At 31.7% G+C, this 25,923-nt stretch overlaps 1 protein-coding gene across 1 annotated transcript in view; it reads left to right on the top strand.

The window, feature by feature from the left end:
* The window catches only part of LOC143053677 (uncharacterized), a 76,597-nt gene extending 52,537 nt beyond the window's left edge, over window positions 1-24,060 (top strand). The window contains exons 22-37 of the mRNA XM_076226466.1: window positions 5,378-5,422; window positions 8,959-9,149; window positions 9,773-9,922; window positions 10,538-10,638; window positions 10,984-11,103; window positions 14,009-14,222; window positions 14,640-14,742; window positions 15,692-15,789; window positions 16,002-16,136; window positions 16,479-16,575; window positions 16,879-17,003; window positions 17,993-18,085; window positions 18,813-18,898; window positions 19,601-19,700; window positions 21,473-21,592; window positions 22,232-24,060. Coding sequence (XP_076082581.1) covers window positions 5,378-5,422; window positions 8,959-9,149; window positions 9,773-9,922; window positions 10,538-10,638; window positions 10,984-11,103; window positions 14,009-14,222; window positions 14,640-14,742; window positions 15,692-15,789; window positions 16,002-16,136; window positions 16,479-16,575; window positions 16,879-17,003; window positions 17,993-18,085; window positions 18,813-18,898; window positions 19,601-19,700; window positions 21,473-21,592; window positions 22,232-22,366 — 1,913 coding nt within the window. The 3' untranslated portion in view covers window positions 22,367-24,060. The remainder of the gene's footprint in view (window positions 1-5,377; window positions 5,423-8,958; window positions 9,150-9,772; window positions 9,923-10,537; window positions 10,639-10,983; window positions 11,104-14,008; window positions 14,223-14,639; window positions 14,743-15,691; window positions 15,790-16,001; window positions 16,137-16,478; window positions 16,576-16,878; window positions 17,004-17,992; window positions 18,086-18,812; window positions 18,899-19,600; window positions 19,701-21,472; window positions 21,593-22,231) is intronic.
* Window positions 24,061-25,923: the final 1,863 nt, after the last annotated feature.

Genomic DNA, 25,923 nt, shown 5'->3' with positions numbered 1-25,923 from the left:
CATGAGAGAATTGTTCTGCCAATTCTTTTCAAATATTGATATGTTGTTTTTTTATGACAAAATAACGGTCAAGTTTGATTTTGACAATTTCCACCCAAGAGTTATGGCCCTTGATTGTTTAATAATAAATTTGTTTTGGAGTTTAGTATGACGTTCATCTTCACTGAGCTTGTACACATTTCTGTATTTTCACTTAGGGCTGGCCAGCTAAACCCCGCCTCCTGGTGTGGGATTTTCTCATTGTGTTGCAGACCCAACATATGCCTTAGGCTGGTTTCTGCCTTTTGGTTGGGTCGTTGCCTCTTTTACTCATTCTCAAATTTATCAAGTAAAACCTCACTGTTATTTTGGTATTTGTGGAAATGTTTGATATACAGATGAATTGTAATGTTTCCTAGAGAATTAAAATGTCATTTGAAGATTAGAATTTGACCAAAAATCTGAATAAAAGTTTGCAAGTTGTGTTATATCAGGGGCGTAGCTAGGTATTCATTCAACTGTAGGCACCAATCGGCAGGGGGTCTGGCGGCCGCTTAAGGCCCAGCAGTTCCAGGGCAGAGGCCTGGTAGGGGGTTCAGGGGGGCTTGCCCCCCTGACGGAAAACGGTTTTCAGCGTTTTAGCTGCAAAATTTAATGTACAAAAATATTAAATTTACTGGTTATTTAATCAGGATAATTATTATATACATGATGAAAAGTTAAAAGAATTATGAATAATGTACCATAACATCTGACTGGTGAATTAAAAAACCCAGTACAATCCGTAATATAAAAAAAATATTTACAATATGCATTGCCCAGTGTAGATCAGCGTATCATAATTAAGCAGTACACCCTGTTTGGTATTATCATATCTATTCCGTTTTGATTGATATATATGTTCACTTAATTAATAGTACATATTGACGATCCTACATTTAAAAAAAATAGGCACGTAAACAATGATACTACTATAATAAAACTATCATTTTGGCTAGACATCAACCATCAATCTTTTGAATCTTACACCTTCACCCTAGCCACACAAACGCATACAAACATAGTCGATGCCTAACAAAATTCAAGAAATTCGTATTTCTTTATATATCCCCTTCTGTAAAATCCCTACCTGCTTAGGAATTTTGAATAATTGTGGCCAGTACAAGCAGATTTGAGAGTACTAAAATTTACTGGAAGCCAGTTGATTGATTGATTTTTTACATCCAGTGTCAAATATTTATGCAAGTTCAGGACCGTTGAAATTTTTTTTTACAATAAATACAACTTGGAGCTAGGTCCTGTAATAGGTGTCGTCCAGGACGAAGGTCTAGAAATTTAAAAATACCATGCATTGGAAAATGAGGGATTATTGGATAGGAGCATAAAATTTGCCTTTCAGTAGACCAACTACGATCTCCTCAAAGAGTTTCATTCTCTCTACAACTAGGCATCAGATTTAATGTTCCCATTCTGACCAGGCGTGACTGCGTATTAATACATCCTCCACAGCCAAACGGACGACCAACATTGGCAAGTCGGGTGAAGACAAAGTGGAAAGCTATTTGAAAACTAACAACAACTAATTAAAAAACTTGTGTGTCTAAGTTGAGGTTCATTCAAGTTTTTGTTGATAGAGGTGAAATGATATGAGCAAAGTTCTAGTTTTAATATAGTTTCTATATAAGGTAAAATCGTAAAAACATTCAATTCTATCCAATGTTCCATTCACTAAGGACGAGAGACTAGTGTACACATGACAATCGATAATTTAAGAGTTTTGACAACTTCACCGGCTTTCATCTACAGATAACGTTGTTTATTTTTTTTTTTTTTTGATAAAAAAAAAATTATTGTGAAAAAATTATGTGTAGGCACGTGCCTAAAGTGCCTAACGGCAGCTACGCCCCTGTATATGATAACTAGATATACTGATACCTAAATTATAACACACAGATAAACTGTGACTTGTAAAGTAATTAAAAAAATATCTCTTCACTTATAATTGAACTAGGATAAAAGGAAATAATATTAAAATTGAGAATGGAAATAATGGGAATGTGTCAAAGAGACAACAACAGTCACCAAAGCAGAAAATAGCCGAAGACCTGAGTGAACCAATGTATAAAAATAAAAAATAAAAGCATGATGTGGTATGATTGCCAATGAAACTGACACCTATCCACTTCAAACGAAGTGGATATAAGCATGTATAGGCAACAGTACGACCTTCAACAATGAAAAAAAGCCATCCATATATATGATACCTTCAAAAATTTATAACAATTTTTTTTAGATTAAGTTCATGGATATGTTCATAAGATGCTACAACAGTTCAAATGAGGTGGATGTAAGCAAATATAGGCAATAGTACAACCAATACCATTTATTTCATACCTTCAAAAGACTAACAATGTCTTTAAATCAAGTTCATGGGTATGTTCACAAGATGATACAACACATTTCTTGTTAAATTGATTTATCTTTGACCAGACCCTACATTTAAAACGACCTGATTGCATTTGAATTCAAGTTTCAGGGTCATGATTATGTTTTATCACAGGGGTAATATACTAACACAATCAAGATTGTAAATGTGTGAACTGATTTTAAATATGATTATCATTGTATCTGTAGTATTTAAATGTTTTCAAATGAAGTAAGAACTAAATGATGACATGTTTTAGATGATAGATATTTGTGTATTGGAAATATTTCGTACAATTCTTTGTGTATTTTGGGATTTGTTCCCACAGCTCTTCGCTGTCTGCTCTGATCACATATAGTCTGTATGATGACCCATAGTTCAAGGACAAATGCTAAATAAATTTCTGTAGATAACCTTTTAGTATTTTTTAGGGTTAGATCTGCAGTTGCAATTATATGTCTCTTTAATATCTTCCAATTTTGGTTAACCAGGGACTGTTCATAGCCTTCCTTATTGTTGAAGGCCATGTAAGCCGATGCTTGTTTGACAATAAATGTTTGACAAGAAAACCTTTGGTCTTTTTATGTCTTGCCTATGATGGTACTGGGGTGTTATGTTTTCCGATCTGTTCGTCAATTTATTTTCCCATTTGTCTAGTATCAGCTTAGATAACTAACATGGAAGAGTAACTATTGAATTTACTTCTCAAGTTTATAATGATAGGAGTTTATGAACATATATAATATCCTTGTCCTTTGTTCTTTGGTGGATAGATGTCTCATTCAGACAATCATACCACATCAATGATCTTTTTAAAAAAACCAAAAACATAACAACGTCACAGCCAAACGAAAAAAAAAATGATCAGAAAAATACCAGCCCACTAAACCTTGAGTCAAATAATAAAAACTGACATCTCATTATGAATCTGGAAAATTGAAAGTGTTCCCAATAAATATTGTTGTTGAAACCTTGAATTATGCATCTAGACATGATAAAGATCAATAGAAAATGTATATTTCATTAGGTTTTCAATTACAGGATTTTAATTGTCTAATTAAAATCTTATTAATAAATTATTAAGGTGATTTTCAGGTAGTTATAAACCTATAAATATTTCTTTTGTTGGGTATTATTTTATTCAGAGGGTAGTGACCACTGCACCTTGTTCATTTTTTAAATGGGGCAAAAATCCTTTGTGATGGCAATTATTTTACATACAGCAATGATGTTCTTCTATCCACTGCTTTCCCACACGAAATTAAGAAAGTTTTACAAAAGTAAATAACAATATTTAGTGAAATAGTTTCTGATAAAAACCTTGAATAGAAGTCATTCTTTGTTCTTATACTGGAGATATAAACAGTGTTTACACAGGTTGTGACTTAATCATTTAATTTTACAACCTACATAAAGATATCTTGAACAGACCTGGAGGTCAATTACATGTCAAAGTAATTAATTACATTTCAATTACATTTATTTTTGTTCAGACTGCGACTTTGACACAAAAATAAGACATAGAAATCCTACAATCGGTCATTAGCATTGGTAACAGAGGCAGTGCCCGTCCACAAATATTAAAAAAATCTGTGGATCAAGTTTTTGAAATTTTAATAATTTTCTTAAACTATCCTGGATTTCCAATAAACTTGGACAGAAGCTTGTTTAAGAAATGCTGGCAAGCATAGCAAGGGATTTCTTTTTTCCAATCAAGGCTGGAGGGCACACCCCCCTCTTTGCCTCCCCCCAAATTGGGCTTTGACACTGATTTAACATTTTACTGTACTTTTTTCAAGGCATTGTATTCTACAGACACATACTCTAGTTCATTTATAATTTTAATTCTATACCTAGCAAAGATTATAATGAGGCCAAATAAAAATATATGTGTGGTTCCAGTAACCCTACCTTTCCTATTTTTTCGGCTTAAAAATAGCCTAACCCTAAAGATTTTATTGTCATTTTTCATTAAGCACTGTTAAAGTCAGAATGTTGCTCCCATAGACTCAATGTAAAAATAAAACATAAAATAAAAAAAATCCCTACCTACCTACCCTAACTTTTTTTCAGATGTAACTGGAACCACACATACTTTTTTATTTGGCCTGACTATAATCTTTTTAGGAAATCTGCTCAAGATTCCTCAAAGGGGCAGAATCAATTTGCGGCAATTGCAGTTTTGAAAAGGTATTAATTGCGCCACTGTCTTTTATTTTGATGGTATTAATTGCGCCAATAAATGAAATGAAATTGCGCCAGATTTACCTGTAAATATTTTTTACCTATATCATACATGTACACATTTTACCAATATCATACATGTAATATAATTAACCTTTCCACTTAAGATTTAACTGAACACTTATCAAATTTAAGAAAACTCACCAAAAAATAAATTGTTTAGTAAAAGAATATTTTTCATGAGTCAAGATGTCTGATATACCATTCAAAAACTAGAGTCTGATAGAGGAAAACCGGTCATCATTGTTGAAGAACACAAATTCCATCAGGCATTTGTAAAGAACTAATGAGTAGAGAAGTAAGCAGAAAGGAATATGTGTCTATTCTCAACTACAAATACCAGCCTTTAATTCAATGATGAACAGAGACATTTTATATGGTTTTAACTGTATATATACGGGTGAACGTTTTAATTCAGCATACATTTCGTTATTAAAATGACTTTAACTCCGCCAGTTGGTAAACTGCCCGACCCAAGCCCAAAAATAGGATGATGGAAGTCAATCATTTAGTTGTTATATATAAATAAAAATAAATAAAATTGGCGCAATTAGATGATTATTTCATTGGCGCAAATGATACCTATAGTTTTGAAAATTATGTGGCGCAAAAGAAGTATTGGCGCAATTAAGTTGTGGCGCAAATGAGTTACTTTTTGGCGCAAAAAGATATCGCCCCCTCAAAGATTAGTTTTAATTTTTTTAACAATATGTCTTTTATTTTTTGCAGAGAGAGTATTGACACCAGCTTCACAGAAAATATCTACACCACCAGGTTTGTACTGGAGATTTTAATTTTATACAATTAACTTATAAATGTTAGTGCTCTTCAATTCCTGGTCAATTTGATGTTGTGGAGACAAGAACAAAAATATTTCTGCTCAATTTGCACATAGTAAATTTTTGTGTAACAGCATTTATAAATACGTTAAATGAATATAATTCTCTTTCTATTTAGCTCTTTTGGCAATTAATGATAGAGATATAAAAAAAAAAAAGAGGTCATAATGATACCAAGACTTATATATATCTTATTGTTTTCTTATTTAAGCAAAAAAGAAAAAGGGTTATTCTAAAATCACATAATTTTGCTAAATTTGGTATCATAGAGTCTGCAGTGAATTCGGTATATATGTAAATGTTAATGTTTTTTTAAGTAGAGTAAAAAAGTGCTATTTTATATGTTCTTTTCAAATTTCTTTTAAAAATTAAAAATATTATATTTTATTTATTTGTTTTACTTTAATCTTAATTTTACATAGATTTTTGTCTTTATATTTTGTTTTTTATTATATGATTATGTTATAATTTTACATTCTTTTATTGTGATTATTTGTACGAGAAACCTGGAATAGACAGTACACTCCTTCATTAGATATGGCTTACAACTTAGAGAAGATAGACCATTGAAATTCTTAGGTCACCATTTAAAAATTCGGCTAATCTATTTTGGCAAAGAAGTAAAAGAGGTCTGTGTTGAAGGCTGTACCTTGACATATAATGGTTTACTTTTATAAATTTTTACTTGGATGGAGAGTTGTCTCATTGGCACTCATATCACATCCTCCTATATCTATTATCAAACAAATAAACTAGTTTAAAAACTGCAAGTATTTTATTGCAGTAATCTCAAAGCACAGGCTTGAGAACAAGAGAAACTGGTATCCTAATGAACTATCAATGGTTTATCTTCTCTGGTACCAGTAAATAAATGAAACGTCAATGGTTTTTCATCACAAGCTTTATTTTTTATTAGTAATCACAAATTTTGATCAAAGTGAAAGTTGATTGGGTTTTGTTAGTTTGAATAATGAATTATCAGGTGCAATTTAAAGATAGAAATGTTCCCATTTAAGGTCTAAAAGAATTTTTAAACATTTAGATAAACTATCTTTACATTGAATCTCAGGATTGAATAGCTCAAGTCCAAGATAATTTACCAAAGGAATTGTTAAAGAAAAATATCAATTGAATATTGCTTTTCAATCTTTGATACATTCAGATTCCTATTTAAAATTTCATCGTCATAGATGAATAATACATTTTTATCACTTGTATAGGTCAAGTTAGTCTTTGTGTCTAGTGATTTCGTTGGAATAAATATAATCAGACATGAAGTTTCTTTTAAATGAAGATTAAATAAACAGGGAAATTAGTTTATAAGCAAACAATCAACTTTCATGATCAAAATTTTATAAAGGAAAAGGGAACGTGTAACTTTATATTAACCAGGCTTATGATATAGGATTGCATTTGTTTATATTCCAACGTTCATTTCATTACATACACTATATAATATTACAATGAGGCTACAATAATTGAATTAGAGACAAAAGACTATTTAAAATCCCATTTGAAATATATTGTAAACCAACTAATTATATGACAGGCAGTTTATTTGTGACATTCCCAAAACATGAAAAGAATTGTTGTGAACATTGTCATGATTGTAAAATTTTGTTTTTCACCCTTATATATTTAAATACATCAAGAAAATTTAAAACTTTGGAAATTTAATTCCCTGTGAAGTCCATGCTTGAGAGGGGTGTTAAACGAAGTATATATCTGCAAAAATTAAGTTGGTTTATATAATATAAAATGTTTGGTGATTAAAGTTGGGTTTCGATTGACACAAGTTATGCAAGAATTTACTTCCTTTTTGTCGCCATGCTGGAGGTATAAGTGTAAATTTCTTCATAAATCAGCCAAATTTTATTTGTTATCCTGACCACTACTGTAACTTTAGAAAAATGAGTATTTTTGCATTATCTTTTTAATTTCTACCCACTTTTCTCAAATTCAGCACACAGATCTAGTAATGATCTCTTATCAGATTTTTGTGTATTGGGTCTCAATTTTTCTAGACAAATAATAAAAAAGACCCTTTATCCCTTTAAAATGGTGACAAAGGGAAAGAACTCAAACTTGTGTTACATCATTTGAAAACAATCAATGAGAAATGAAACAGTTGGAATATTTACAATAATGCATTTTGCATGTTTTACCCCTGCTGGTATTAGGATGATGATTTCAATAAAGATTTTATAGATGGGCGTTAGTAGTTTTAGAAGGAATTTATATATTATGACATTAGCAAACTTGATTTGTCCATGTTTTCATGGTTTAAAATATGCATACACATTTTCATGTACAGTTAATTTCAACAAGGACATTTTGTTGTGAAGAAGGATTTAAAAGAGGGAGGAAAGATACCAAAGGGACAGTCAAACTTATGTTTGCCACCGTTTAAAAAACAAGTACCATTTTGATGTGAAAATGTATATGCATGAACAAATAGATCATGAAAACGCAAAAGTCATATCCATGAAAAAGTTCCAATATAGTGTATGCTTGTATGAAATTTTCCAATTAGATAACCTATAAGAATTTAGTGTTTAGACAAGAATTTGAATACTAGAGTTAGAATAGTGGCGTAATAGTACCTTGAGTGGAATCACTTTAAGTATTTGCATATTTTATAAACTCTTTAATACTGCAGGTTTTTTTTTGTTATTAATAAATGTTTTCTATAAAAAAAAAAAATGAGAATATCAAAGTGAGGCTAAACAAATTGATAGGCAAACAAACCTGCAGTATTGGTGAATTGTTATTTTTCTGGTATTTGGGGTGTATTTAAATTTTGGTATATAGTTTAATAGATTTAAAAAATAATATTTTGGGATAATGAAAGAAATTGTGGGAAATGGTGTTTTGAACAGAGTTCTTGGTAATCGGGATTATATAGATGTGGGGAAATAGGTGATTAAACACTATAATTATAAGTCTTTTAACCAATCTATGCAAATAAGGCAACTTTCTGTTCTTTTTGTATATAAATTCAAAGAGGTGGTCATTCTTTAGCTGATTTGAATTTCAAAAAAGCAAAAAATATTCATGTAAGAGAAAAAAAAAAGTAATGCCTAAAAATTTAGACCACTTATAAAAGGAGAATTCAAGAAAAATAAAGTAAACTGCATTTGATTGTATAATGTTAAGATGAAGTATTTAGTTAGAATAAGCATAGATTGGTAAAAATTATCAAAGCAGAAAGATGATGAAAAAAAGAAGCATAGCAAAATGTTTTAATTTTTAAATTATTTTTGGTTCCAAATTCTGCAATTAATTCAGCTGAAAAGATAACTTAGTGAAATAAATTTAAGTATACATCTTTTTATAAATTTTTAAACTTCTAAATAAACCATTTGCTTCTGCTTTGGTAAAAATGGCATGAACACTGTGTATTATCATATATATAATCAATAGCTTAACTGGAATTAGGGCTTGCTTTATAGCTTATATGCTTCTATATAGACTCACCACAGCTAGCGATGACCCCACAACCATTTAGATTCCCTACACCAGAGTTTACTGTCGGAAAGTCCGGTCCATCTCGGCCAATCCGGACACCTTCTCCCGTTGTAGAAAAACCAAAGAGAGTCATACAGAAAAAACAGTTCGTCAAGAAAGAAATCGAAAGGAAACCACCAACACCAATAGCAAGGGTAAGATTTTCTAAATAAGTACCAAAAGTAATAGGTTACTGCAACAGTCTTAAATTTTGCCACCTACTTAAATTTTGCTGCAAAAAGTTATAATTTTGAAAAAAGAAAGAAAAAGGTATCACTCGAAAATCTATGAATTAAACATTATTTTAGCTTACAATTTAAGATTTTGCAGTTAGCTTTTTGACAAATATTTCTAGATCCATTTGTATTAAGACCAACCTTTCTTTTATTGAGAACTAACTGTACAATAAAACTCAGAAATTTTGTGTGCATTTTTATTATTGTGATTGTTGGACAAAGAACATAAATGCTAGATAATTAATTCAATTTCAGAAAATGCTATATACAATTATACTGTATAAAATTTAATGGGTGTAAAGAGGGACACAAAGCACATTGTATTAATTGACACAGATAAATGTGAGCATTTGCCTACCCAGTTATTAAGTCTGACTATAATTGTTCTTACTACCACAAAGCTAATCTTCCCCAAATTTGGCCAAAAACATCATACAAATGCTTTTAAATTGCCACAAAAGTAGTAGTCAGTTTAAAAAAAAATGTGAATGAATTCAATAAAGATGAATGAAGATTTAAAATTTGTAAATATAATTTTATAGAGCTGTACCCCACAGACCCCCCTACCTCAGGTGAAGGAACAGGAGACGGCCATAGTGACCCCGGAGCCAGAGGATACCACACCCATCAAACTACCTGAACTGGTACGACTAGACACACCACCTCTACCAGAAATCACAGAACAGAAAAGGGTAGGATTTCCTTACTAACTCATTTTCACAAGTGATTTTTTTTTCTGGACTTTTGGGAGTTGAAAAAATAAATGAATTGAAATTATTGTGAATATGTTAAACTTGGATATTCTCTTTTATTGTATAGCAATATAATATTTCCCACAGAACGTAACCAAAAGTTAGCGTGCAATAAATTCTAATATTGCACTAGTACAATAAATCTTCAAAATTCATGACGTCATCAACGTTTAAATCTTAGTTTAAACCAATTTTTACTTTCAAATATTATATTGCTATACAATAAAAGGGTTATTGCATGAATATTGGGGAATATTGTCCCTCGTAGAACATATATTGCACTCGCAATCTCGTGCAATATAACATTCTACTCGGGACAATATTCCCAAATATTCATGCAATAACCCTATAGTATTACATGTAACATGTACTATTTTTCAAAGGGTAATTATCACTTGATTTAATTACTAAATAGGTTATACTTTAAAGTTAATCCTCTTGCAAGTTCAAGCATTTATAGAGTCTCAGTAACCATACATAAGAAAGTGACAATAACTACTGAATCAAAAGATCTTTTAATTGATACTAATTTTTTTTTCGAATTCTTTTTTTTAGGAAAGAGCAGCTAAGGATGATAGAAGGACAGCTATTTTACCTGTACCGAAACTTAAAGAGGCACTAAAATCACCAACACAGAGGAAGAAGAAAGTCAACATGTAAGATTTAATACATATTGTTCTTTCAAAAAATCGCTTATAATAGTGTTGCAATAAGAATATTTTGCTTGTGATTAAAAATGTTGTGTTACTTGCTAAGATTAAAATATAAAAATTTTCACAAGGAAAGATTGACTTTAGAATGACCAATTCTTATAAAATATGGAGTTTCAGTAATTTTCTACAATTTTTCATCAATTTTTGTGCTGCTTCATGTTTACTAGCTTTGATCAATAAGCATTGCTGACTTATTAAGAAAAACAATATACTGTTTAAATCCACAGTAATGAATGAATTGTTATTGTTGGTTTGATGTCAACCTCATTTTCTAAATTTACATTTAAGGCCAAGGTCAACACATAAAAGAAGTAGAAGTAAGCAGGCTGCAGAGGCCCCTGTTACTAAGGAAGAAGTGAGAGAAATGAGAGATCCATTAGATTTCCTTGCTAAATACTGTATTGTCAGGTAAATTGTATTTTGCATATTGTTGAATTATTAATGCATATTGTTATGCGTTTACTTTTCTACATTGGCTAGAGGTATAGGGGGAGGGTTGAGATCTCATAAACATGTTTAACCCCGCCGCAATTTTGCGCCTGTCCCAAGTCAGGAACCTCTGGCCTTTGTTTGTCTTGTATGATTTTTATACGACCGCAAAATTTGAAAAATTTTTCGTCGTATATTGCTATCACGTTGGCGTCGTCTGCGTCGTCGTCGTCGTCGTCCGAATACTTTTAGTTTTCGCACTCTAACTTTAGTAAAAGTGAATGGAAATCTATGAAATTTTAACACAAGGTTTATGACCACAAAAGGAAGGTTGGTATTGATTTTGGGAGTTTTGGTCCCAACATTTTAGGAATTAGGGGCCAAAAAGGGCCCAAATAAGCATTTTCTTGGTTTTCGCACTATAACTTTAGTTTAAGTTAATAGAAATCTATGAAATTTTGACACAAGGTTTATGACCACAAAAGAACGGTTGGGATTGATTTTGGGAGTTTTGGTTTCAACAGTTTAGGAATTAGGGGCCAAAAAAGGGCCCAAATAAGCATTATTCTTGGTTTTCGCACAATAACTTTAGTTTAAGTAAATAGAAATCAATGAAATTTAAACACAATGTTAATGACTACAAAAGGAAGGTTGGTATTGATTTTGGGAGTTTAGGTCCCAACAGTTTAGGAATTAGGGGCCAAAAAGGGACCCAAATAAGCATTTTTCTTGGTTTTCGCACCATAACGTTAGTATAAGTAAATAGAAATCTATGAAATTTAAACACAAGGTTTATGACCATAAAAGGAAGGTTGGTATTGATTTTGGGAGTTTTGGTCCCAACAGAATAAGGGGCCCAAAGGGTCCAAAATTAAACTTTGTTTGATTTCATCAAAGTTGAATAATTGGGGTTCTTTGATATGCCGAATCTAAATGTCATGACTGTGTATGTAGATTCTTAACTTTTGGTCCCGTTTTCAAATTGGTCTACATTAAGGTCCAAAGGGTCCAAAATTAAACTTAGTTTGATTTTGACAAAAAATGAATCAGTTAGGTTCTTTGATATGCTGAATCTAAAAATGTACTTAGATTCTTGATTATTGGCCCAGTTTTCAAGTTGGTCCAAATCGGGGTCCAAAATTAAACTTTGTTTGATTTCATCAAAAATTGAATAAATGGGGTTCTTTGATATACCAAATCTAACTGTGTATGTAGATTCTTCATTTTTGGTCCTGTTTTCAAATTGGTCTACACTAAAGTCCAAAGGGTCCAAAATTAAACTTAGTCTGATTTTAACAAAAATTGAAATCTTGGGGTTCTTTGATATGCTGAATCCAAAAATGTACTTAGATTTTTTATTATGGGCCCAGTTTTCAAGTTGGTCCAAATCAGGATCTAAAATTATTATATTAAGTATTGTGCAATAGCAAGTCTTTTCAATTGCACAGTATTGCGCAATGGCAAGAAATATCTAATTGCACAATATTGTGAAATAGCAAATTTTTTTTTAATTAGAGTTATCTTTCTTTGTCCAGAATAGTAAGCAAGAAATATCTAATTGCAAAATATTGTGCAATAGCAAGATTTTTTTTAATTGGAGTTATCTTTCTTTGTCCAGAATCAACTTAAATCTTTGTTATATACAATATACAATGTATATTCACTTTTTACTACCAACTGATAAATTAAAATAATCTTTACCATTCAGTGATAACAAGCAGTTTTTTTACATCTTAATATTTTATGATGTATTTAAATGAGTAGTTATTGTTGCAAACTCCATTAGAAATTTTAATTGAGATTAGTTTTGGAATAAGGGAAAGGGGGATGTAATTTAAAAAAATTGGGTTCAATTTTTCTCATTTGAAATTTCATAAATAAAAAAGAAAATTTCTTCAAACATTTTTTTGAGAGGATTAATATTCAACAGCATAGTGAATTGCTCTAAGAGAAAACAAAAATTTTAAGTTCATTAGAACACATTCATTCTGTGTCAGAAACCTATGCTGTGTCAACTATTTAATCACAATCCAAATTTAGAGCTGAATCCAGCTTGAATGTTGTGTCCATACTTGCCCCAACCGTTCAGGGTTCAACCTCTGCGGTCGTATAAAGCTACGCCCTGCGGAGCATCTGGTTAATTTTAGTTTCTTGTGTATAATTCGGAGTTTAGTATGACGTCCATTATCACTGTACTAGTATACATATTTTTAGGGGCCAGCTGAAGGACACCTACGGGTGCGGGAATTCTCACTACATTGAAGACCCACTGGTGGCCTTCGGCTGTTGTCTGCTCTATGGTCGGGTTGTTGTCGCTTTGACACATTCCCCATTTCCTTTCTCAATTTTATTGGGCCACAGTTTTCATTGATTATAAAAAAATCCGTTTTCATAGATACTTAATTTCACAAAAAGATATTTGTAATGTGTATTTAATTAATCATTTTGTTCTGTGATTCACTAAAAACTTAGTACCCTTGGAACTCTCTTTGATAAAAGAAAAATCCTCATAATATTTGGAATCAACTGCATGATGGCAAGTCTAATACTTTGCAAGAATATGAAAACTAAAGGTTTTCTAATCATCACAATTTCAAAAGAACATAAATTTACTTTAGGAAAGCTTAATATTTGTAAAATTCTAATTCTGTATAGCGGGAAATTTTTCCTTTTTTTTGCGGATAGAACAAAATCGCCAAAATAAATTCTGCCAATTTAAAATTGCAAATGCAAAGGTATTGATAAAAGTTTTGAATCAGCCAAAATAATAACCGCCAAAATATTTCGTATACCTTTTTCAATGAAAATCATGAAATTTTACACCCGCTAAAATAACCCACTATACAGTATCTATTTCATAAACTTGATTATTTATTTTTTGCAGTAAAGATAGACTACCATTCTATGAAAGAATTTACAAGAATATAATTGAGGGTCAGCCAATGAGATATGATAGGGAGCCCATCTTGTCACCAAGGACGGGAATGCCGATCGACAAAAATGATGGAAATAGCCATGGTATGGGATGGGAAGAACACCAACTTAACATGTTCCATGACCTTGTCACAATTAGTAGAGGTCGTGATGTGGCAAGACCTGTAAGTTTTTGCAATAAATGAAAATAAAGATCTTTTATACACTGCCAAAAATCTGTCTGGCATTTGTAGATTAACCTATTTCAGTTAGTTTATATTCTTGTAAAAGAATGAGTTAAGTGTTTTTTGCGGAAATTTATTATGATTGATCAATGATTTTTCAACACTTCACATTTTCTTATTTTCATGAAAGGGTAAAGGAGTGAATTTTTTTTTTAGGGTTTTTTACTTTCCTAAATTTGGGAAAAAATCTTTGAAATAGACCAGCATTATGGACAATAAATACACAGGTAAACGTCATAAACACAGCTTTGACACATGAAATTATGAAAATCAAACACAACAAACCATTTTACAGTTTATTGCTCTTTTCCAAGGTTTAATTCATATCAAAAGCTAAATATAGTCTATTTATTACAGGGTGTTGGTGTTTCAGAGCAATATTTAGAGAAGATCTCTTATACCCTGGAAATGCTGGACAAGAAACAACGACAGATCACTGACGATCTACATGTACTGCAAAGTAAGATCTCATTATTATAGGGGTGGTGATGGTGTCTGCTTGGAGAAATATCAATCAACAACATAAGATTGAGAATGGAAATGGGGAATGTGTCATAGAAACAACAACCCAACCATAGAACAAACAACAGCAGAAGGTCACCAACAGGTCTTAAATGCAGCGAGAAATTCTCGCACCAAGAGGCATCCTTCAGCTGGCCCCCAAACAAATATTTATACTAGTTCAGTGATAATGAACACCATACTAAACTCCAAGTTGTACACAAGATACTAAAATAAAAAATAATACAAGACTAACAAAGGACAGAGGCTCTTGACTTGGGAAAATCAGAAAAACATGTCTACTGGTAAAGAATAGGGTCATTGATGGAAAAATCCCCCCCCCCCCCCCCCCAAACAACAAAATAGAATAACTGCTCACAGTAATCTTTTTTGTTTAACATAGTTCTAAAAAGGAGGGACATCTTGGTGGCCAGGTGGTCCGAGATTCCCTGTCAAAGGTTCATAGAAATAAGAAGATGTGTTATGCATGCCAATGAGACAACTCTCTGTCACACTCTAGATTCTGGAGCTTATAAAAAAGAAGATGTGGTATGATTGCCAATGAGACAACAGTCCACAAGAGACCAAAATGACCCAGAAATAAACAACTATAGGTCACCTTACGGCCTTCAACAATGAGCAAAGCCCATACCGCATAGTCAGCTATAAATGGCCTTGAAATGACAATGTAAAACAAGATAACAAGAAAACGAACGGCCTTATTTGTATAAAAAATTGATTTCTCTATGAACAAAATTTGACCGCCACGCTAAATCCAAGAGTGTTCAAAACACCAAAAAATCAACCAATCAAGCATGGTGCACAAATGGTGCCCTCAGATTTAGGAAAAGAATGTAATGGGATGCATTTTTGGAGATTAGTGCTTAAATTATTTTTTTTAATTTTAGGTAAAAAGTTAGGTCAGATAGCAGAGAGGGCCAAACAGTTGATTCCAGAAATAGCCAGAGTTCAGTACCAACCTAAAGTGAAGAAAAGTAAAAAGAAGGTAAGCAAATAAAGTGGTAGAAGGGAAGGGGTTAATTTGGAACCCTGATCAATTTCAAGGTAAAAAAAAATATGGCATATTATATCATGATGGAAAAAACAGTCATTTGAGTTACAACAAATATGATTGAAGGGTTAAAACCCCATATTTGTTTTGTTGTTTGTTAAAATTTTGTTTTTAGGAGGTTATCTATTCATTTGAAATTTTTTTAGAAAAAGAAGAAGAAGGGTAAGAATTTGGATGACTTTGGAGATGATGAGGATGAACCCCCTTCTGTACCTCTTAGAGCAGAAGATATAACTGATGAAGTTATTGCTATGAGATTAGATGAATCTATGTACAAAAAGGTAAGAATGATGTCTACTAGAATTTCATGTTCACTTTTACATTGAAGGAAAAATTGTTTTTAAGTTTTTGTATATGATGACAAAAAATAAATAATATAACAGACAGGCAATGTTCATCTCTGAAAATATTTGCTGACACAGTGACCTAGATAAAATATATCTGTTTTCTGCGGCCTTGGATATTTGAAAACTAAAAATTAGATAATTTAACTAGAAATATGGAATAAGTACCTAAAGTGAATGTAATAAATTCCAAAATAGTCAGTTAATTTGAAGTTTTGGTTGTATTTTTTGCATTGAATACTTAAATTAGCTACATTGCATTATTTGTTTCTATTGAAGATTTGTAAGACTGGAGAAATACCACAAATTGATCTTGAGATGCAAAGATGCGCTGAGAAGTTAACTGGTATAGATGATAGACTAATGGAATTAGAAGGTATGTTAAAGTTGGACTTTATAAAGGGTAGGATGCTAAAGCTTGAAATCAAGAGGGGGAAAAAGGGGGGCTAATTGAATATTGAAAAAAAAAATTAGAAAAAATAATACCATGGCTGAAAGGAAAATGAAGAATGGTAAAGTTTACAGAATAGAAAATAATTGTAAAAGGATGCAGAATAAAGGACATAAAAAGCAATGAATATAGAAAGATCTATGCCAAAAAAATGAAAAGAGAATAATGGGATCTTAAATTATATTGAAAATAAATAAATTAATCCATAATTTTTTCTTTGTTTTCCAGGAGAGAAGAATTTATTGAGTCTTTATTGTATGGAGGTTTTCTTCAATGAACAAAACGATAATAATCAGCCAATAGAATTTAGACGCCAACAGAGCGCCCTCTACAGACATTTACATCCAGATCCTGTAAGTACAAGAGTTATCTTCCCATCTGAAAAATCTAAAATTAAACTTACAACAAGAATCGTTGATATACGGGATTAGCAGCATAGTGTTACCCTTGTCCGTACATCTGTAAGTCACAAAAGTATTTTCATTTCTCTGAACTTCAGTTTGCTTCAACCAAATGTTATAAAAACTTATAAAAAATGCTTGTTACCACAAAATACAGATCAAGTTCAGATTTGGGTTGTCTCACTTTTACTATTCTTAAGTTATGTCCCATCATAAAGTTATAAGCTAAACTGGGCATCATCTGTGTTCTAAATGCATCATGTACAACATGTAAGAAAGGGTATATACCCCACCCTATCTTCTAGTTTGTTTATCAACAATTATAGCAACACACATTTAATCATATGACCTCTGTTACATCTGATGGACCATTTTAATGCCCCACATACGATAGTAGAGGGGCATTATGTTTTCTGGTCTGTGCCTCCGTTCGTTCGTTCGTTCGTTCGTCCGTTCGTTCGTCCCGCTTCAGGTTAAAGTTTTTGGTCGAGGTAGTTTTTGATGAAGTTGAAGTCCAATCAATTTGAAACTTAGTACACATGTTTCCTATGATATGATAATGTCAAATTAAAGTATTGACCCCAATTTCATGGTCCACCGAACAAAGAAGATAGTGTGAAGCTCAGGTTAAAGTTTTTGATGAAGTTGAAGTCCAATCAACTTGAAACTTAGTACACATGTTAACTATGATATGATCTTTCTAATTTTAATGCCAAATTAAAGTATTGACCCCAATTTCACAGTCCAGTGAACATGTAAAATGATAGTGCGAGTGGGGCATCCGTGTACTATGGACACATTCTTGTTATGTTTTGCTTTCTCCAGAATATCCGATGAATTTTTACATGTGCTTCATAATGGCTTATTTTACGAATGTAGTTCAAACTTAAGTAAAGTGTATTCAAAGTGACCAATAGACTGTTTCATTTTTTCTTCTTTAGGATATAGAAATGAATATAGAAGAATTAGAAGGGGCATTACAAGTGGTCAATCATAATTTAATATCAGAGTCAGAGTTTGACTATATATATCAGGTATGTTAATTAGAAGGTATAATAAGTACAAAATGTCAATCTTGATTTAATCTAATTTGGGGTACAAAATTCAAGAGGGATTGTTCATGAAAAAAGTAAAATAAAAAAATACTGAACTCCAAGGAAAATTCAAAACTCAAAGTCCCTAATGAAGTGCCAGTCTTTGTAAGAATCAGGCAATTTAGGTAAAAATCAAAACATGATCAGAAAAAACCCACCGAGTTAATCATGCTATTTAATACTAACCATCATCCTGAGTTAAAAATTATTGGTCTTTCGTTTGTGTGGGTGGTAATATCAAATAACTTGGTTAGAAAATTGGTTAGAATGATAGCAAATTACAGAGTTATCTCCCCTTATTCATTAATTTCTAGTGCATTTCAACCAAATTGTATCTTCTATTACCAGAACAGGAAACAGAAATGAATGTTTTTTTGTGCACAACTACATTTTATGAACTGAAATCAATGTCAAATTGGGTGGGTTTTTTTGGTCGAGTTTTCACCACTGCCTGATTCTTAGGAAGACTGACACTGAAATAGCAAAATGAAAAACTCAAACACATCAAACGAATGGTTAACAAATCTCATATTCCTGACTTGAAATTTCAGGAACTGTTAATTATTGATTTCTTAAATAATCATTTCTCTGTGTGTCAATAGATAAAATAATGGTCAACAAGTTTTGTGCATCAAACAGTTATTTTAATTGTCTTTTTTTCTTGTAGATTTTAAATTTACCTGGCAGAAGAAAAATCAACTTCCAACTTTTCACAGTAATAGCTGCTTTGTCAGAGAAAATATCTCAAATGGAGTAAGTACAATAAGATGATTTACTCAAGTATTTTCAATAAAGCTGTATAAAGATATTGAGATGGAACTTCATCAAAGAGTAAGAGTGCATGAGAGCTACAGGAATAAATAGCACCCTCATGAAAATAGCTTTGGGAATTTTTTCAGAACAAGATGCTGGAATATTACTAAACACATTCATTAAACATGTTCCTTAACAATGACTTAAATTTGCACATTGCAACAAGTTTTCAGCAAATGTTCAGTAAAAAATCAGCAAGACTTTTCAGTAAACATTCAGCATGAATTCTGATTTTTTTCCTGAACATCTTGTTAAAATTTTCAGAATCTCTAAAAAAAACTTTTTCTTATAAATTGCTGAATTTAGCATATTCCAGCAAGTTTACAGCAAAACTTTAGCAAGACATTTGCAATAATTATTCAGCATTAATTCTGATTTTTTTTCTGAACACCTGGCTGAAATTTTCAGAATCTGAATAGATGCCCTGTGCTGATTGGTTTAGAGGAAAAGTCATAAGCAGTGGAACATGGAGGCAACTACTTTATCAAAATTATTTTGAAAAATACAGCAAAAAAAGGTTTTGACATTTAATTTTAATTTTCGAAGGAGTACTTTACTGAAATTAATATTTTACTGTTTCTATGAATATATTTTGTGATTTTATTTTGAAACAAAAGTTGCATTTCTTCTGTTTTATTGTAGCCCTGTTATAAAGAAGATATTAATTAAAGATAACCCAGAAGAAACTAAGAAGAAAAGAAGAAGCTATGATGCCTTAGATCTTAAGATGGAAACTTCAAAGGTAAACACTGTCATAATAAATCAGTTCATTTTGAAACCAGTGGAATAATATAAAAAAGAAGATGTGAGCAAAGCCCATAATGCATAGTCAGCTATAAGAGGCCCCGATAAGACACTGTAAAACAATTCAAATGAGAAAACTAACGGCCTTATTTATGTAAAAAAAAAAAAAAAAAAAAAAAAAAAATGAACAAAAACAAATATGTATCATTTTCTCGCTACATTGAAGACCTGTTGGTGACCCTCTGCTGTTGTTTTTTATTTGGTCGGGTTGTTGTCTCTTTGACACATTCCCCATTTCCATTCTCAATTTTATCACATAAACAAAAGACAACCACTGAATTACAGGCTCCTGACCATTTTCATATAACCATTTTTGACTCGTCAGGGTTACCTTCTCTGTGGTAGGGCATTTTGAGGGAAAGTTAACTGTTTTTAAATGGTTTTTTTACACGACTAAATGATCGGATAACAGTAAACTTTCTGTCTAAATTGCACCTTTTTATATATTTGATTATACTTCTTTTGGTTGGTTGTAGTTGACCGAGTACCAGGATGTTCTAAGACAGAATAGTTAACCTGTCCAAAACTTATAAAAACTGGAGTCAAAAGTCAGTAATAGGAAAATGGTCTATTGTATTCGAATTTTTGTCTATTTTAATTATTATTCGTTACTTAATTTCAGTGGAACACTGTTGATATTTTTATGTCCCACTTAGACCCATTATTTTTATGCCCCACCTACGATAGTAGAGGGGCATTATGTTTTCTGGTCTGTGCGTCCGTTCGTCTGTTCGTTCCTCCGTCTGTCCCGCTTCAGGTTAAAGTTTTTGGTCAAGGTAGTTTTTGATGAAGTCCAATCAACTTGAAACTTAGTACACATGTTCCTTATGATATGATCTTTCTAATTTTAAAGCCAAATTAAACTTTTGACCCCAATTTCACGGTCCACTGAACATAGAAAATGTAAATGCATGTTTCAGGTTAAAGTTTTTGGTCAAGGTAGTTTTTGATAAAGTTGAAGTTCAATCAACTTGAAACTTAGTACACATGTTCCCTATGATATTATCTTTCTAATTTTAATGCCTAATTATATTTTTATCCAATTTCATGGTCCATTGAACATGGAAAATCAATGATAGTGCGAGTGGGGCATCCGTGTACTTTGGACACATTCTTGTTTATGCCCTATTTGTGGGCATTATGTTTTCTGGTCTGTGCTTCTTTCCGTCTTTCTGTTCAATAATTCGTCCATCCGTTCATCCTTCTGTCCTGCTTCAAGTTAAACTTTTTGGTCGAGGTAGTTTTTGATGAAGTTGAAGTCCAATCAACTTGAAACTTAGTAAACATGTTTCGTATGATATGATCTTTCTAATTTTAATGCAAAAATAGAGATTTTATTCCATTTTCACGGTCCACTGAACATAGAAAATGATAGTGCGGATGTGGCATCTGTGTACTGGGGACACATTCTTGTTTCAGTCTGTGGCTGCGCATCTGTTTGTCCATCCTTCTGTCCCTCTTCAGGTTAAGAATTTTGGTTTAGGTAGTTTTTTGTGACGTATCAACTTGAAACTTCGTATACATGTTCCCTATGATATGCTCTTTCTAATTTTTATGCCAAATTAGAGGTTTGACCCAATTTCACGGCCCACTTTACATAAAAATGATAATGTGAGTCGGGCATCTTGTTCTGGTGAGTATGGACACGTTTTTATCTGTATTTCAGCTTTTATTCAATTACACATTATAATTCCAAAATATATTTTACAGGAGTTATTCGGACTGTTAGCAGACGGTGATTATGAGACAAACAACAATGGCAATGCTAAAGCATCACAGCTAGCGGTAGAATTAACAGCAGGTGGGCTGGATCCTGAATGTGTGGGATATGTAAGTTTCTTATAAACTAAATGTTGACCTTGTATATTTTTTGTATAAAGGAAATCAGATGAATTTGCCGATGAGGCAGCAACCCTAGAAAAAATAGAAATAACATCTTGAATTCATCATAGCTGTTTTTAGAATTTGAGAAATGTTTATATAATGGGATTTTTAATGCCCTTCCACATGAAAAAATAACTTTTAAATGTTATCTTTTGCAATGTATTAAAAAAACATCTGGCAGTGCTGACTCAAAAAAAAACCAAAAAAAACCCCAAAAAATACTGTGGATTCATTTATTTTCGTGGGTACTAATTTTCGTGGATTGCTAAAAACTAGCATATTCGTTCGTGGATATTTGATCGTGGTTTTGCCAATTTTTGTAAACAAAGCTTATCGAAATTATGTTATTCGTTGAACATTTGCATTCTTTCACCTGTACCCACGAAACCCATGAAAATTGGTATCCAACAAATATCAAACAGTATGTATCATGTATAAAAAAAAGTCTTTTAACACATATCAGTTAAACCTTTTTAAATTGCATATTCTATTTTGAAATAAAGTTGTAATTTCTTGAATGGCTGTATTTAAAAATGTTTTCAAGAAAAAGAAATAATCAAATTATGTATTTATGTTCATTTTCAGGTTTTAAGCAAGTTTAACAGATTTGGAACAGGATATATAGATTTTATGGACTTTGTGACTTATGTACCATTATTTATAGAAATTCATCAAAAAATAGTTGATGATCCTTTTAATGTTAGTTTGGATATTTCATAATATTAAATTTTGTATTAAAAACAGTTTAATGAGTTTTCAAGGGAGATAATTTTAATAATTTTTTCAAATTACCTCCCTTATTTCATTTCTCTATATGGTTGAACAAAGTGAGGTTTAGTGCCACATTTTTGTTGTGGAAAATTGTCATGGCAATTTGATGCAATGCATTCTGATAATTATTTAGACATGTCCGAAGAGATTAGAAGCTATAAAATTACTTTAAAAATTTAAAACAGGGCATAAATATTGAGCAAGGGAGTCATGGACTTAAAATGATAATGAGGAAAGGTTAAAGAAAAAAAAATGAAGTAATGGGATGTGGATATTCACACCGTTCTTAAATGGTTTTTCTAGTTCTATCATGAATATGAATTTATATTAAGTTTACTGGGAACTTCCTTTCAAAATTGTATTTGTCCGTCCATTGTGAAGTTAAAAACATAAACTGTGATATAAAACTAGAACAACTGTGATATTTACATGTAAGCTCCAGTATTTGTTTGTATTTATATGATTTCTTGCACATTGTGTTGTGTTTTGTTGATTGAAAATTATTATTATTGTTAAATCTGAATTATCTGGTACCTAAAAAAATGATGAACTGGTATCTTGTTATAATATCTGTCAAATATGACTGCGATTAAAGTTCTCAATGGCTTCAATTAAATGATTAAGTTTATTATCTATGGTATGATTTGGAAATAATATGAATTATATTTTTCAGCAGTATCATTTGGGATTGAAGTTAAAAGATTTAGTATAGTTTTGCAATGCTGAGTGCAATGTTTAAAATGCAATAATGATAGAAGAATGTAATGCTCAAATATTGGTCTCAATCTAATTTTATGAATTTTAATAGTTAGTTCAATTTGTCAGCCTTTTTTTCAATAAATAAATTTGATGTGGAGTATACATCAATGAGACTGCAATTTAACAACACATATATAAGCAAAAGTGTAAATTTTGATTAATGAAATATTTTATAAATGTTTATGATAAAAACACAAAATAGATTAAAATAAAGATTCACTTAGAAACTGCACTATTTCTGAAGTCATAAGCTTTTTATGATATACATGTAGCGCTATATTATGTATGTAGGAACTCAAAAGAAAACAAAATATATAGTTCTGAAAGTTGTAGGTATTATTATTATTCAAGAACTTAAACTTTTGCAATGGAAATTAAAAAATTATTCAATGACTTTATCATTGCAATTTTTTTAGATATTGACAAAAATGAGAGATTTGTTATTGTGACTTCCGTTAAAGTTTTACCAATCTTGCAATCCATAGAGACAATTTATATACTTAGAAATTGAGTTGATTTCAATTCTTAGCAGGGAAAACTGTAATAACAAAAATACCATAAAAGACCCTTATATTTTATGTTTAAACATTTTTTAATTAATTTGTTATGTTACAGAATATTAGGGTTCATCTGTTATATATGTCTTGCAATTCTTGTCATGTTTTGCTAGGCTCAACATTTGAAAGGAACCATGAACAAACTGGGTTGACTGGTTTCAATTGTCACTTGCTTCTGTTATAGGAAGAAACCTTCTACGCATTGTAAAAACAGTATTTGTTTGTTATTTATTATATCTTGTTAATATATGGGGCTCAAGTTTACATTAGTGGTTAAATAATTGCACATTTTGTTTTTGCATGTTTTATAAATAAATTGAACAGAAATGGTTGTTTTGTTTTTACCAATATTATGTATGCCCCTGATAATAATGGCAAAGCATTATAGAGTCTCATGTTAGCAGTTATTCAAGTTATTCAGGGTTCCATATGTTAAAGAGATATGGCAAATTTGTATTTGAAATAAAATTGGAGAAATTGTGATGCAACAACCCGACAAAAGAGCAGAAAACAGCCAAAGACCACCAATGGGCCTTAAACACAGCAAGAAAATCTTGCACCTGGAGGCGGGCTACAGCTGGTCCCAAAACGAAAATGTGTAATAGTTTGGTGATAATCATACTTAACCCCGAAATATATAAATAAACTGAAATAAAAAATCATACAAGACTAACAAAAGGCCAGATGCTCCTGAATTGGGACAGGCGCAAAAATGCAGTTGGGTTAAAAATTTTGTTTAGATGTCCACCCTCCACCTTTACCTCTAGCTAATGTAGAAAAAACAAACGCACACAAATACGCACAGTAAAACTCAGTTTTAAAGAAAAATGACAATGATACATAAATTAACAAAGGACTACTAGCAGTTACTGATATGCAAACTCCATACCTTAATTAAACTGCCTTCATCATATGAACCTTACCTTAACCTTAATTCTCTCCACGCCAGAAGTCGCATAAGGCCTCCACGCTGCTTTTCCACCCTTTTCTATCTTTTGCTGCTGTTCTGGCTACTTTTCAACTTGTCCATCCTTGTTGGTTCCTTTCTCTCTCTGTTGTTCTCCATGTATTTTTTGGCCTTCCTCTAGTGTTTTTCCCTTCAGGTGCCCATTGTAGAGCTACATAGCTGTTGTTTTCTCTTTCACGCCTTAATATATGACCTATCCATGTCCACCGTCTCCTTCCGATTTCACAACTGATGTTTCTGGTGTTAGCTATTTCGTTTACTGTTTTGTTCTATGTTTTACTTTGCCATCTTATTTTTAGGATCTTTCTTAGGCATTGATGTTCTACGGTATTAAGTTTCTTTTCTTCGTTTCCATGTTTCACATGCATGCATGTATATATATATATCCCTTACAGAACTGAAATGTTTGCAGCAGATCTGCTGCAAACTTGCTGCAGGTCTGCTGCAAACAAAATGCTTGCAGGAACCCTTTGAATAATGTTTGCAGATGTTCGCAGCTAGCTGCAAACCTCCTGCAAACATTGCAGCTTTTTGCTGCAAGCTTGCGGCAAGGTTGCAGAAACAAATATGTTTGCAGTAAGATTGCAGGAAAAACTAGAATATAAGGGATGTTCGCAGCTAGATTGCAGGAATCTTTGACAATTTTATATGTTTGCAAGAGCATTGCAAGAAACTACATAAAACGACTGAGCATGCCTATTGGTAACTTCCTGAAAGATAAAGATTTGAAATTTGAAAATTTTGGTGATGTTTGTGTCATGATATATATTAGTGTTCAGGGAAGTATTATAGTTTGGGAATTAACAGATTAGTTTTTAAAGACATTACTTGTAAGTACATATTCATCGTAGAATGTTAACTTATGAAATTCATTCCATCCGAAAATATCTGCATGAGGTTTAAAATACATTTTCAAATATGTATATAACCATGCAATTATATATACAGTACTCCCCTCATATGCTTAGAGATTATAATTTACAAAATAGAATCATATTCAAAACAGTGTGGTCCTGGCCATTGATTGACGACCTAAATTATCCCATTGACTGGGACAGATTAGGTGAACGTTTGTCTGTAACGACCATTGCTCACTTCTTACTTATTATAGAATTTAAACTGTGGGGTCACCAAAGGTTCTTAACGCCTTTAATAATAAAATTATTCGAAATATTATTCAGGAATAACCTTTATGTTTTGATTTATATTATTGATATAAATCA

This window comes from Mytilus galloprovincialis, chromosome 12 (assembly GCF_965363235.1).
Source record: "Mytilus galloprovincialis chromosome 12, xbMytGall1.hap1.1, whole genome shotgun sequence".
Taxonomy (NCBI): domain Eukaryota; kingdom Metazoa; phylum Mollusca; class Bivalvia; order Mytilida; family Mytilidae; genus Mytilus; species Mytilus galloprovincialis.
The sequence above is the reverse complement of the archived record's forward strand: the minus strand, read 5'-3'. Positions and strand labels throughout refer to the sequence as shown.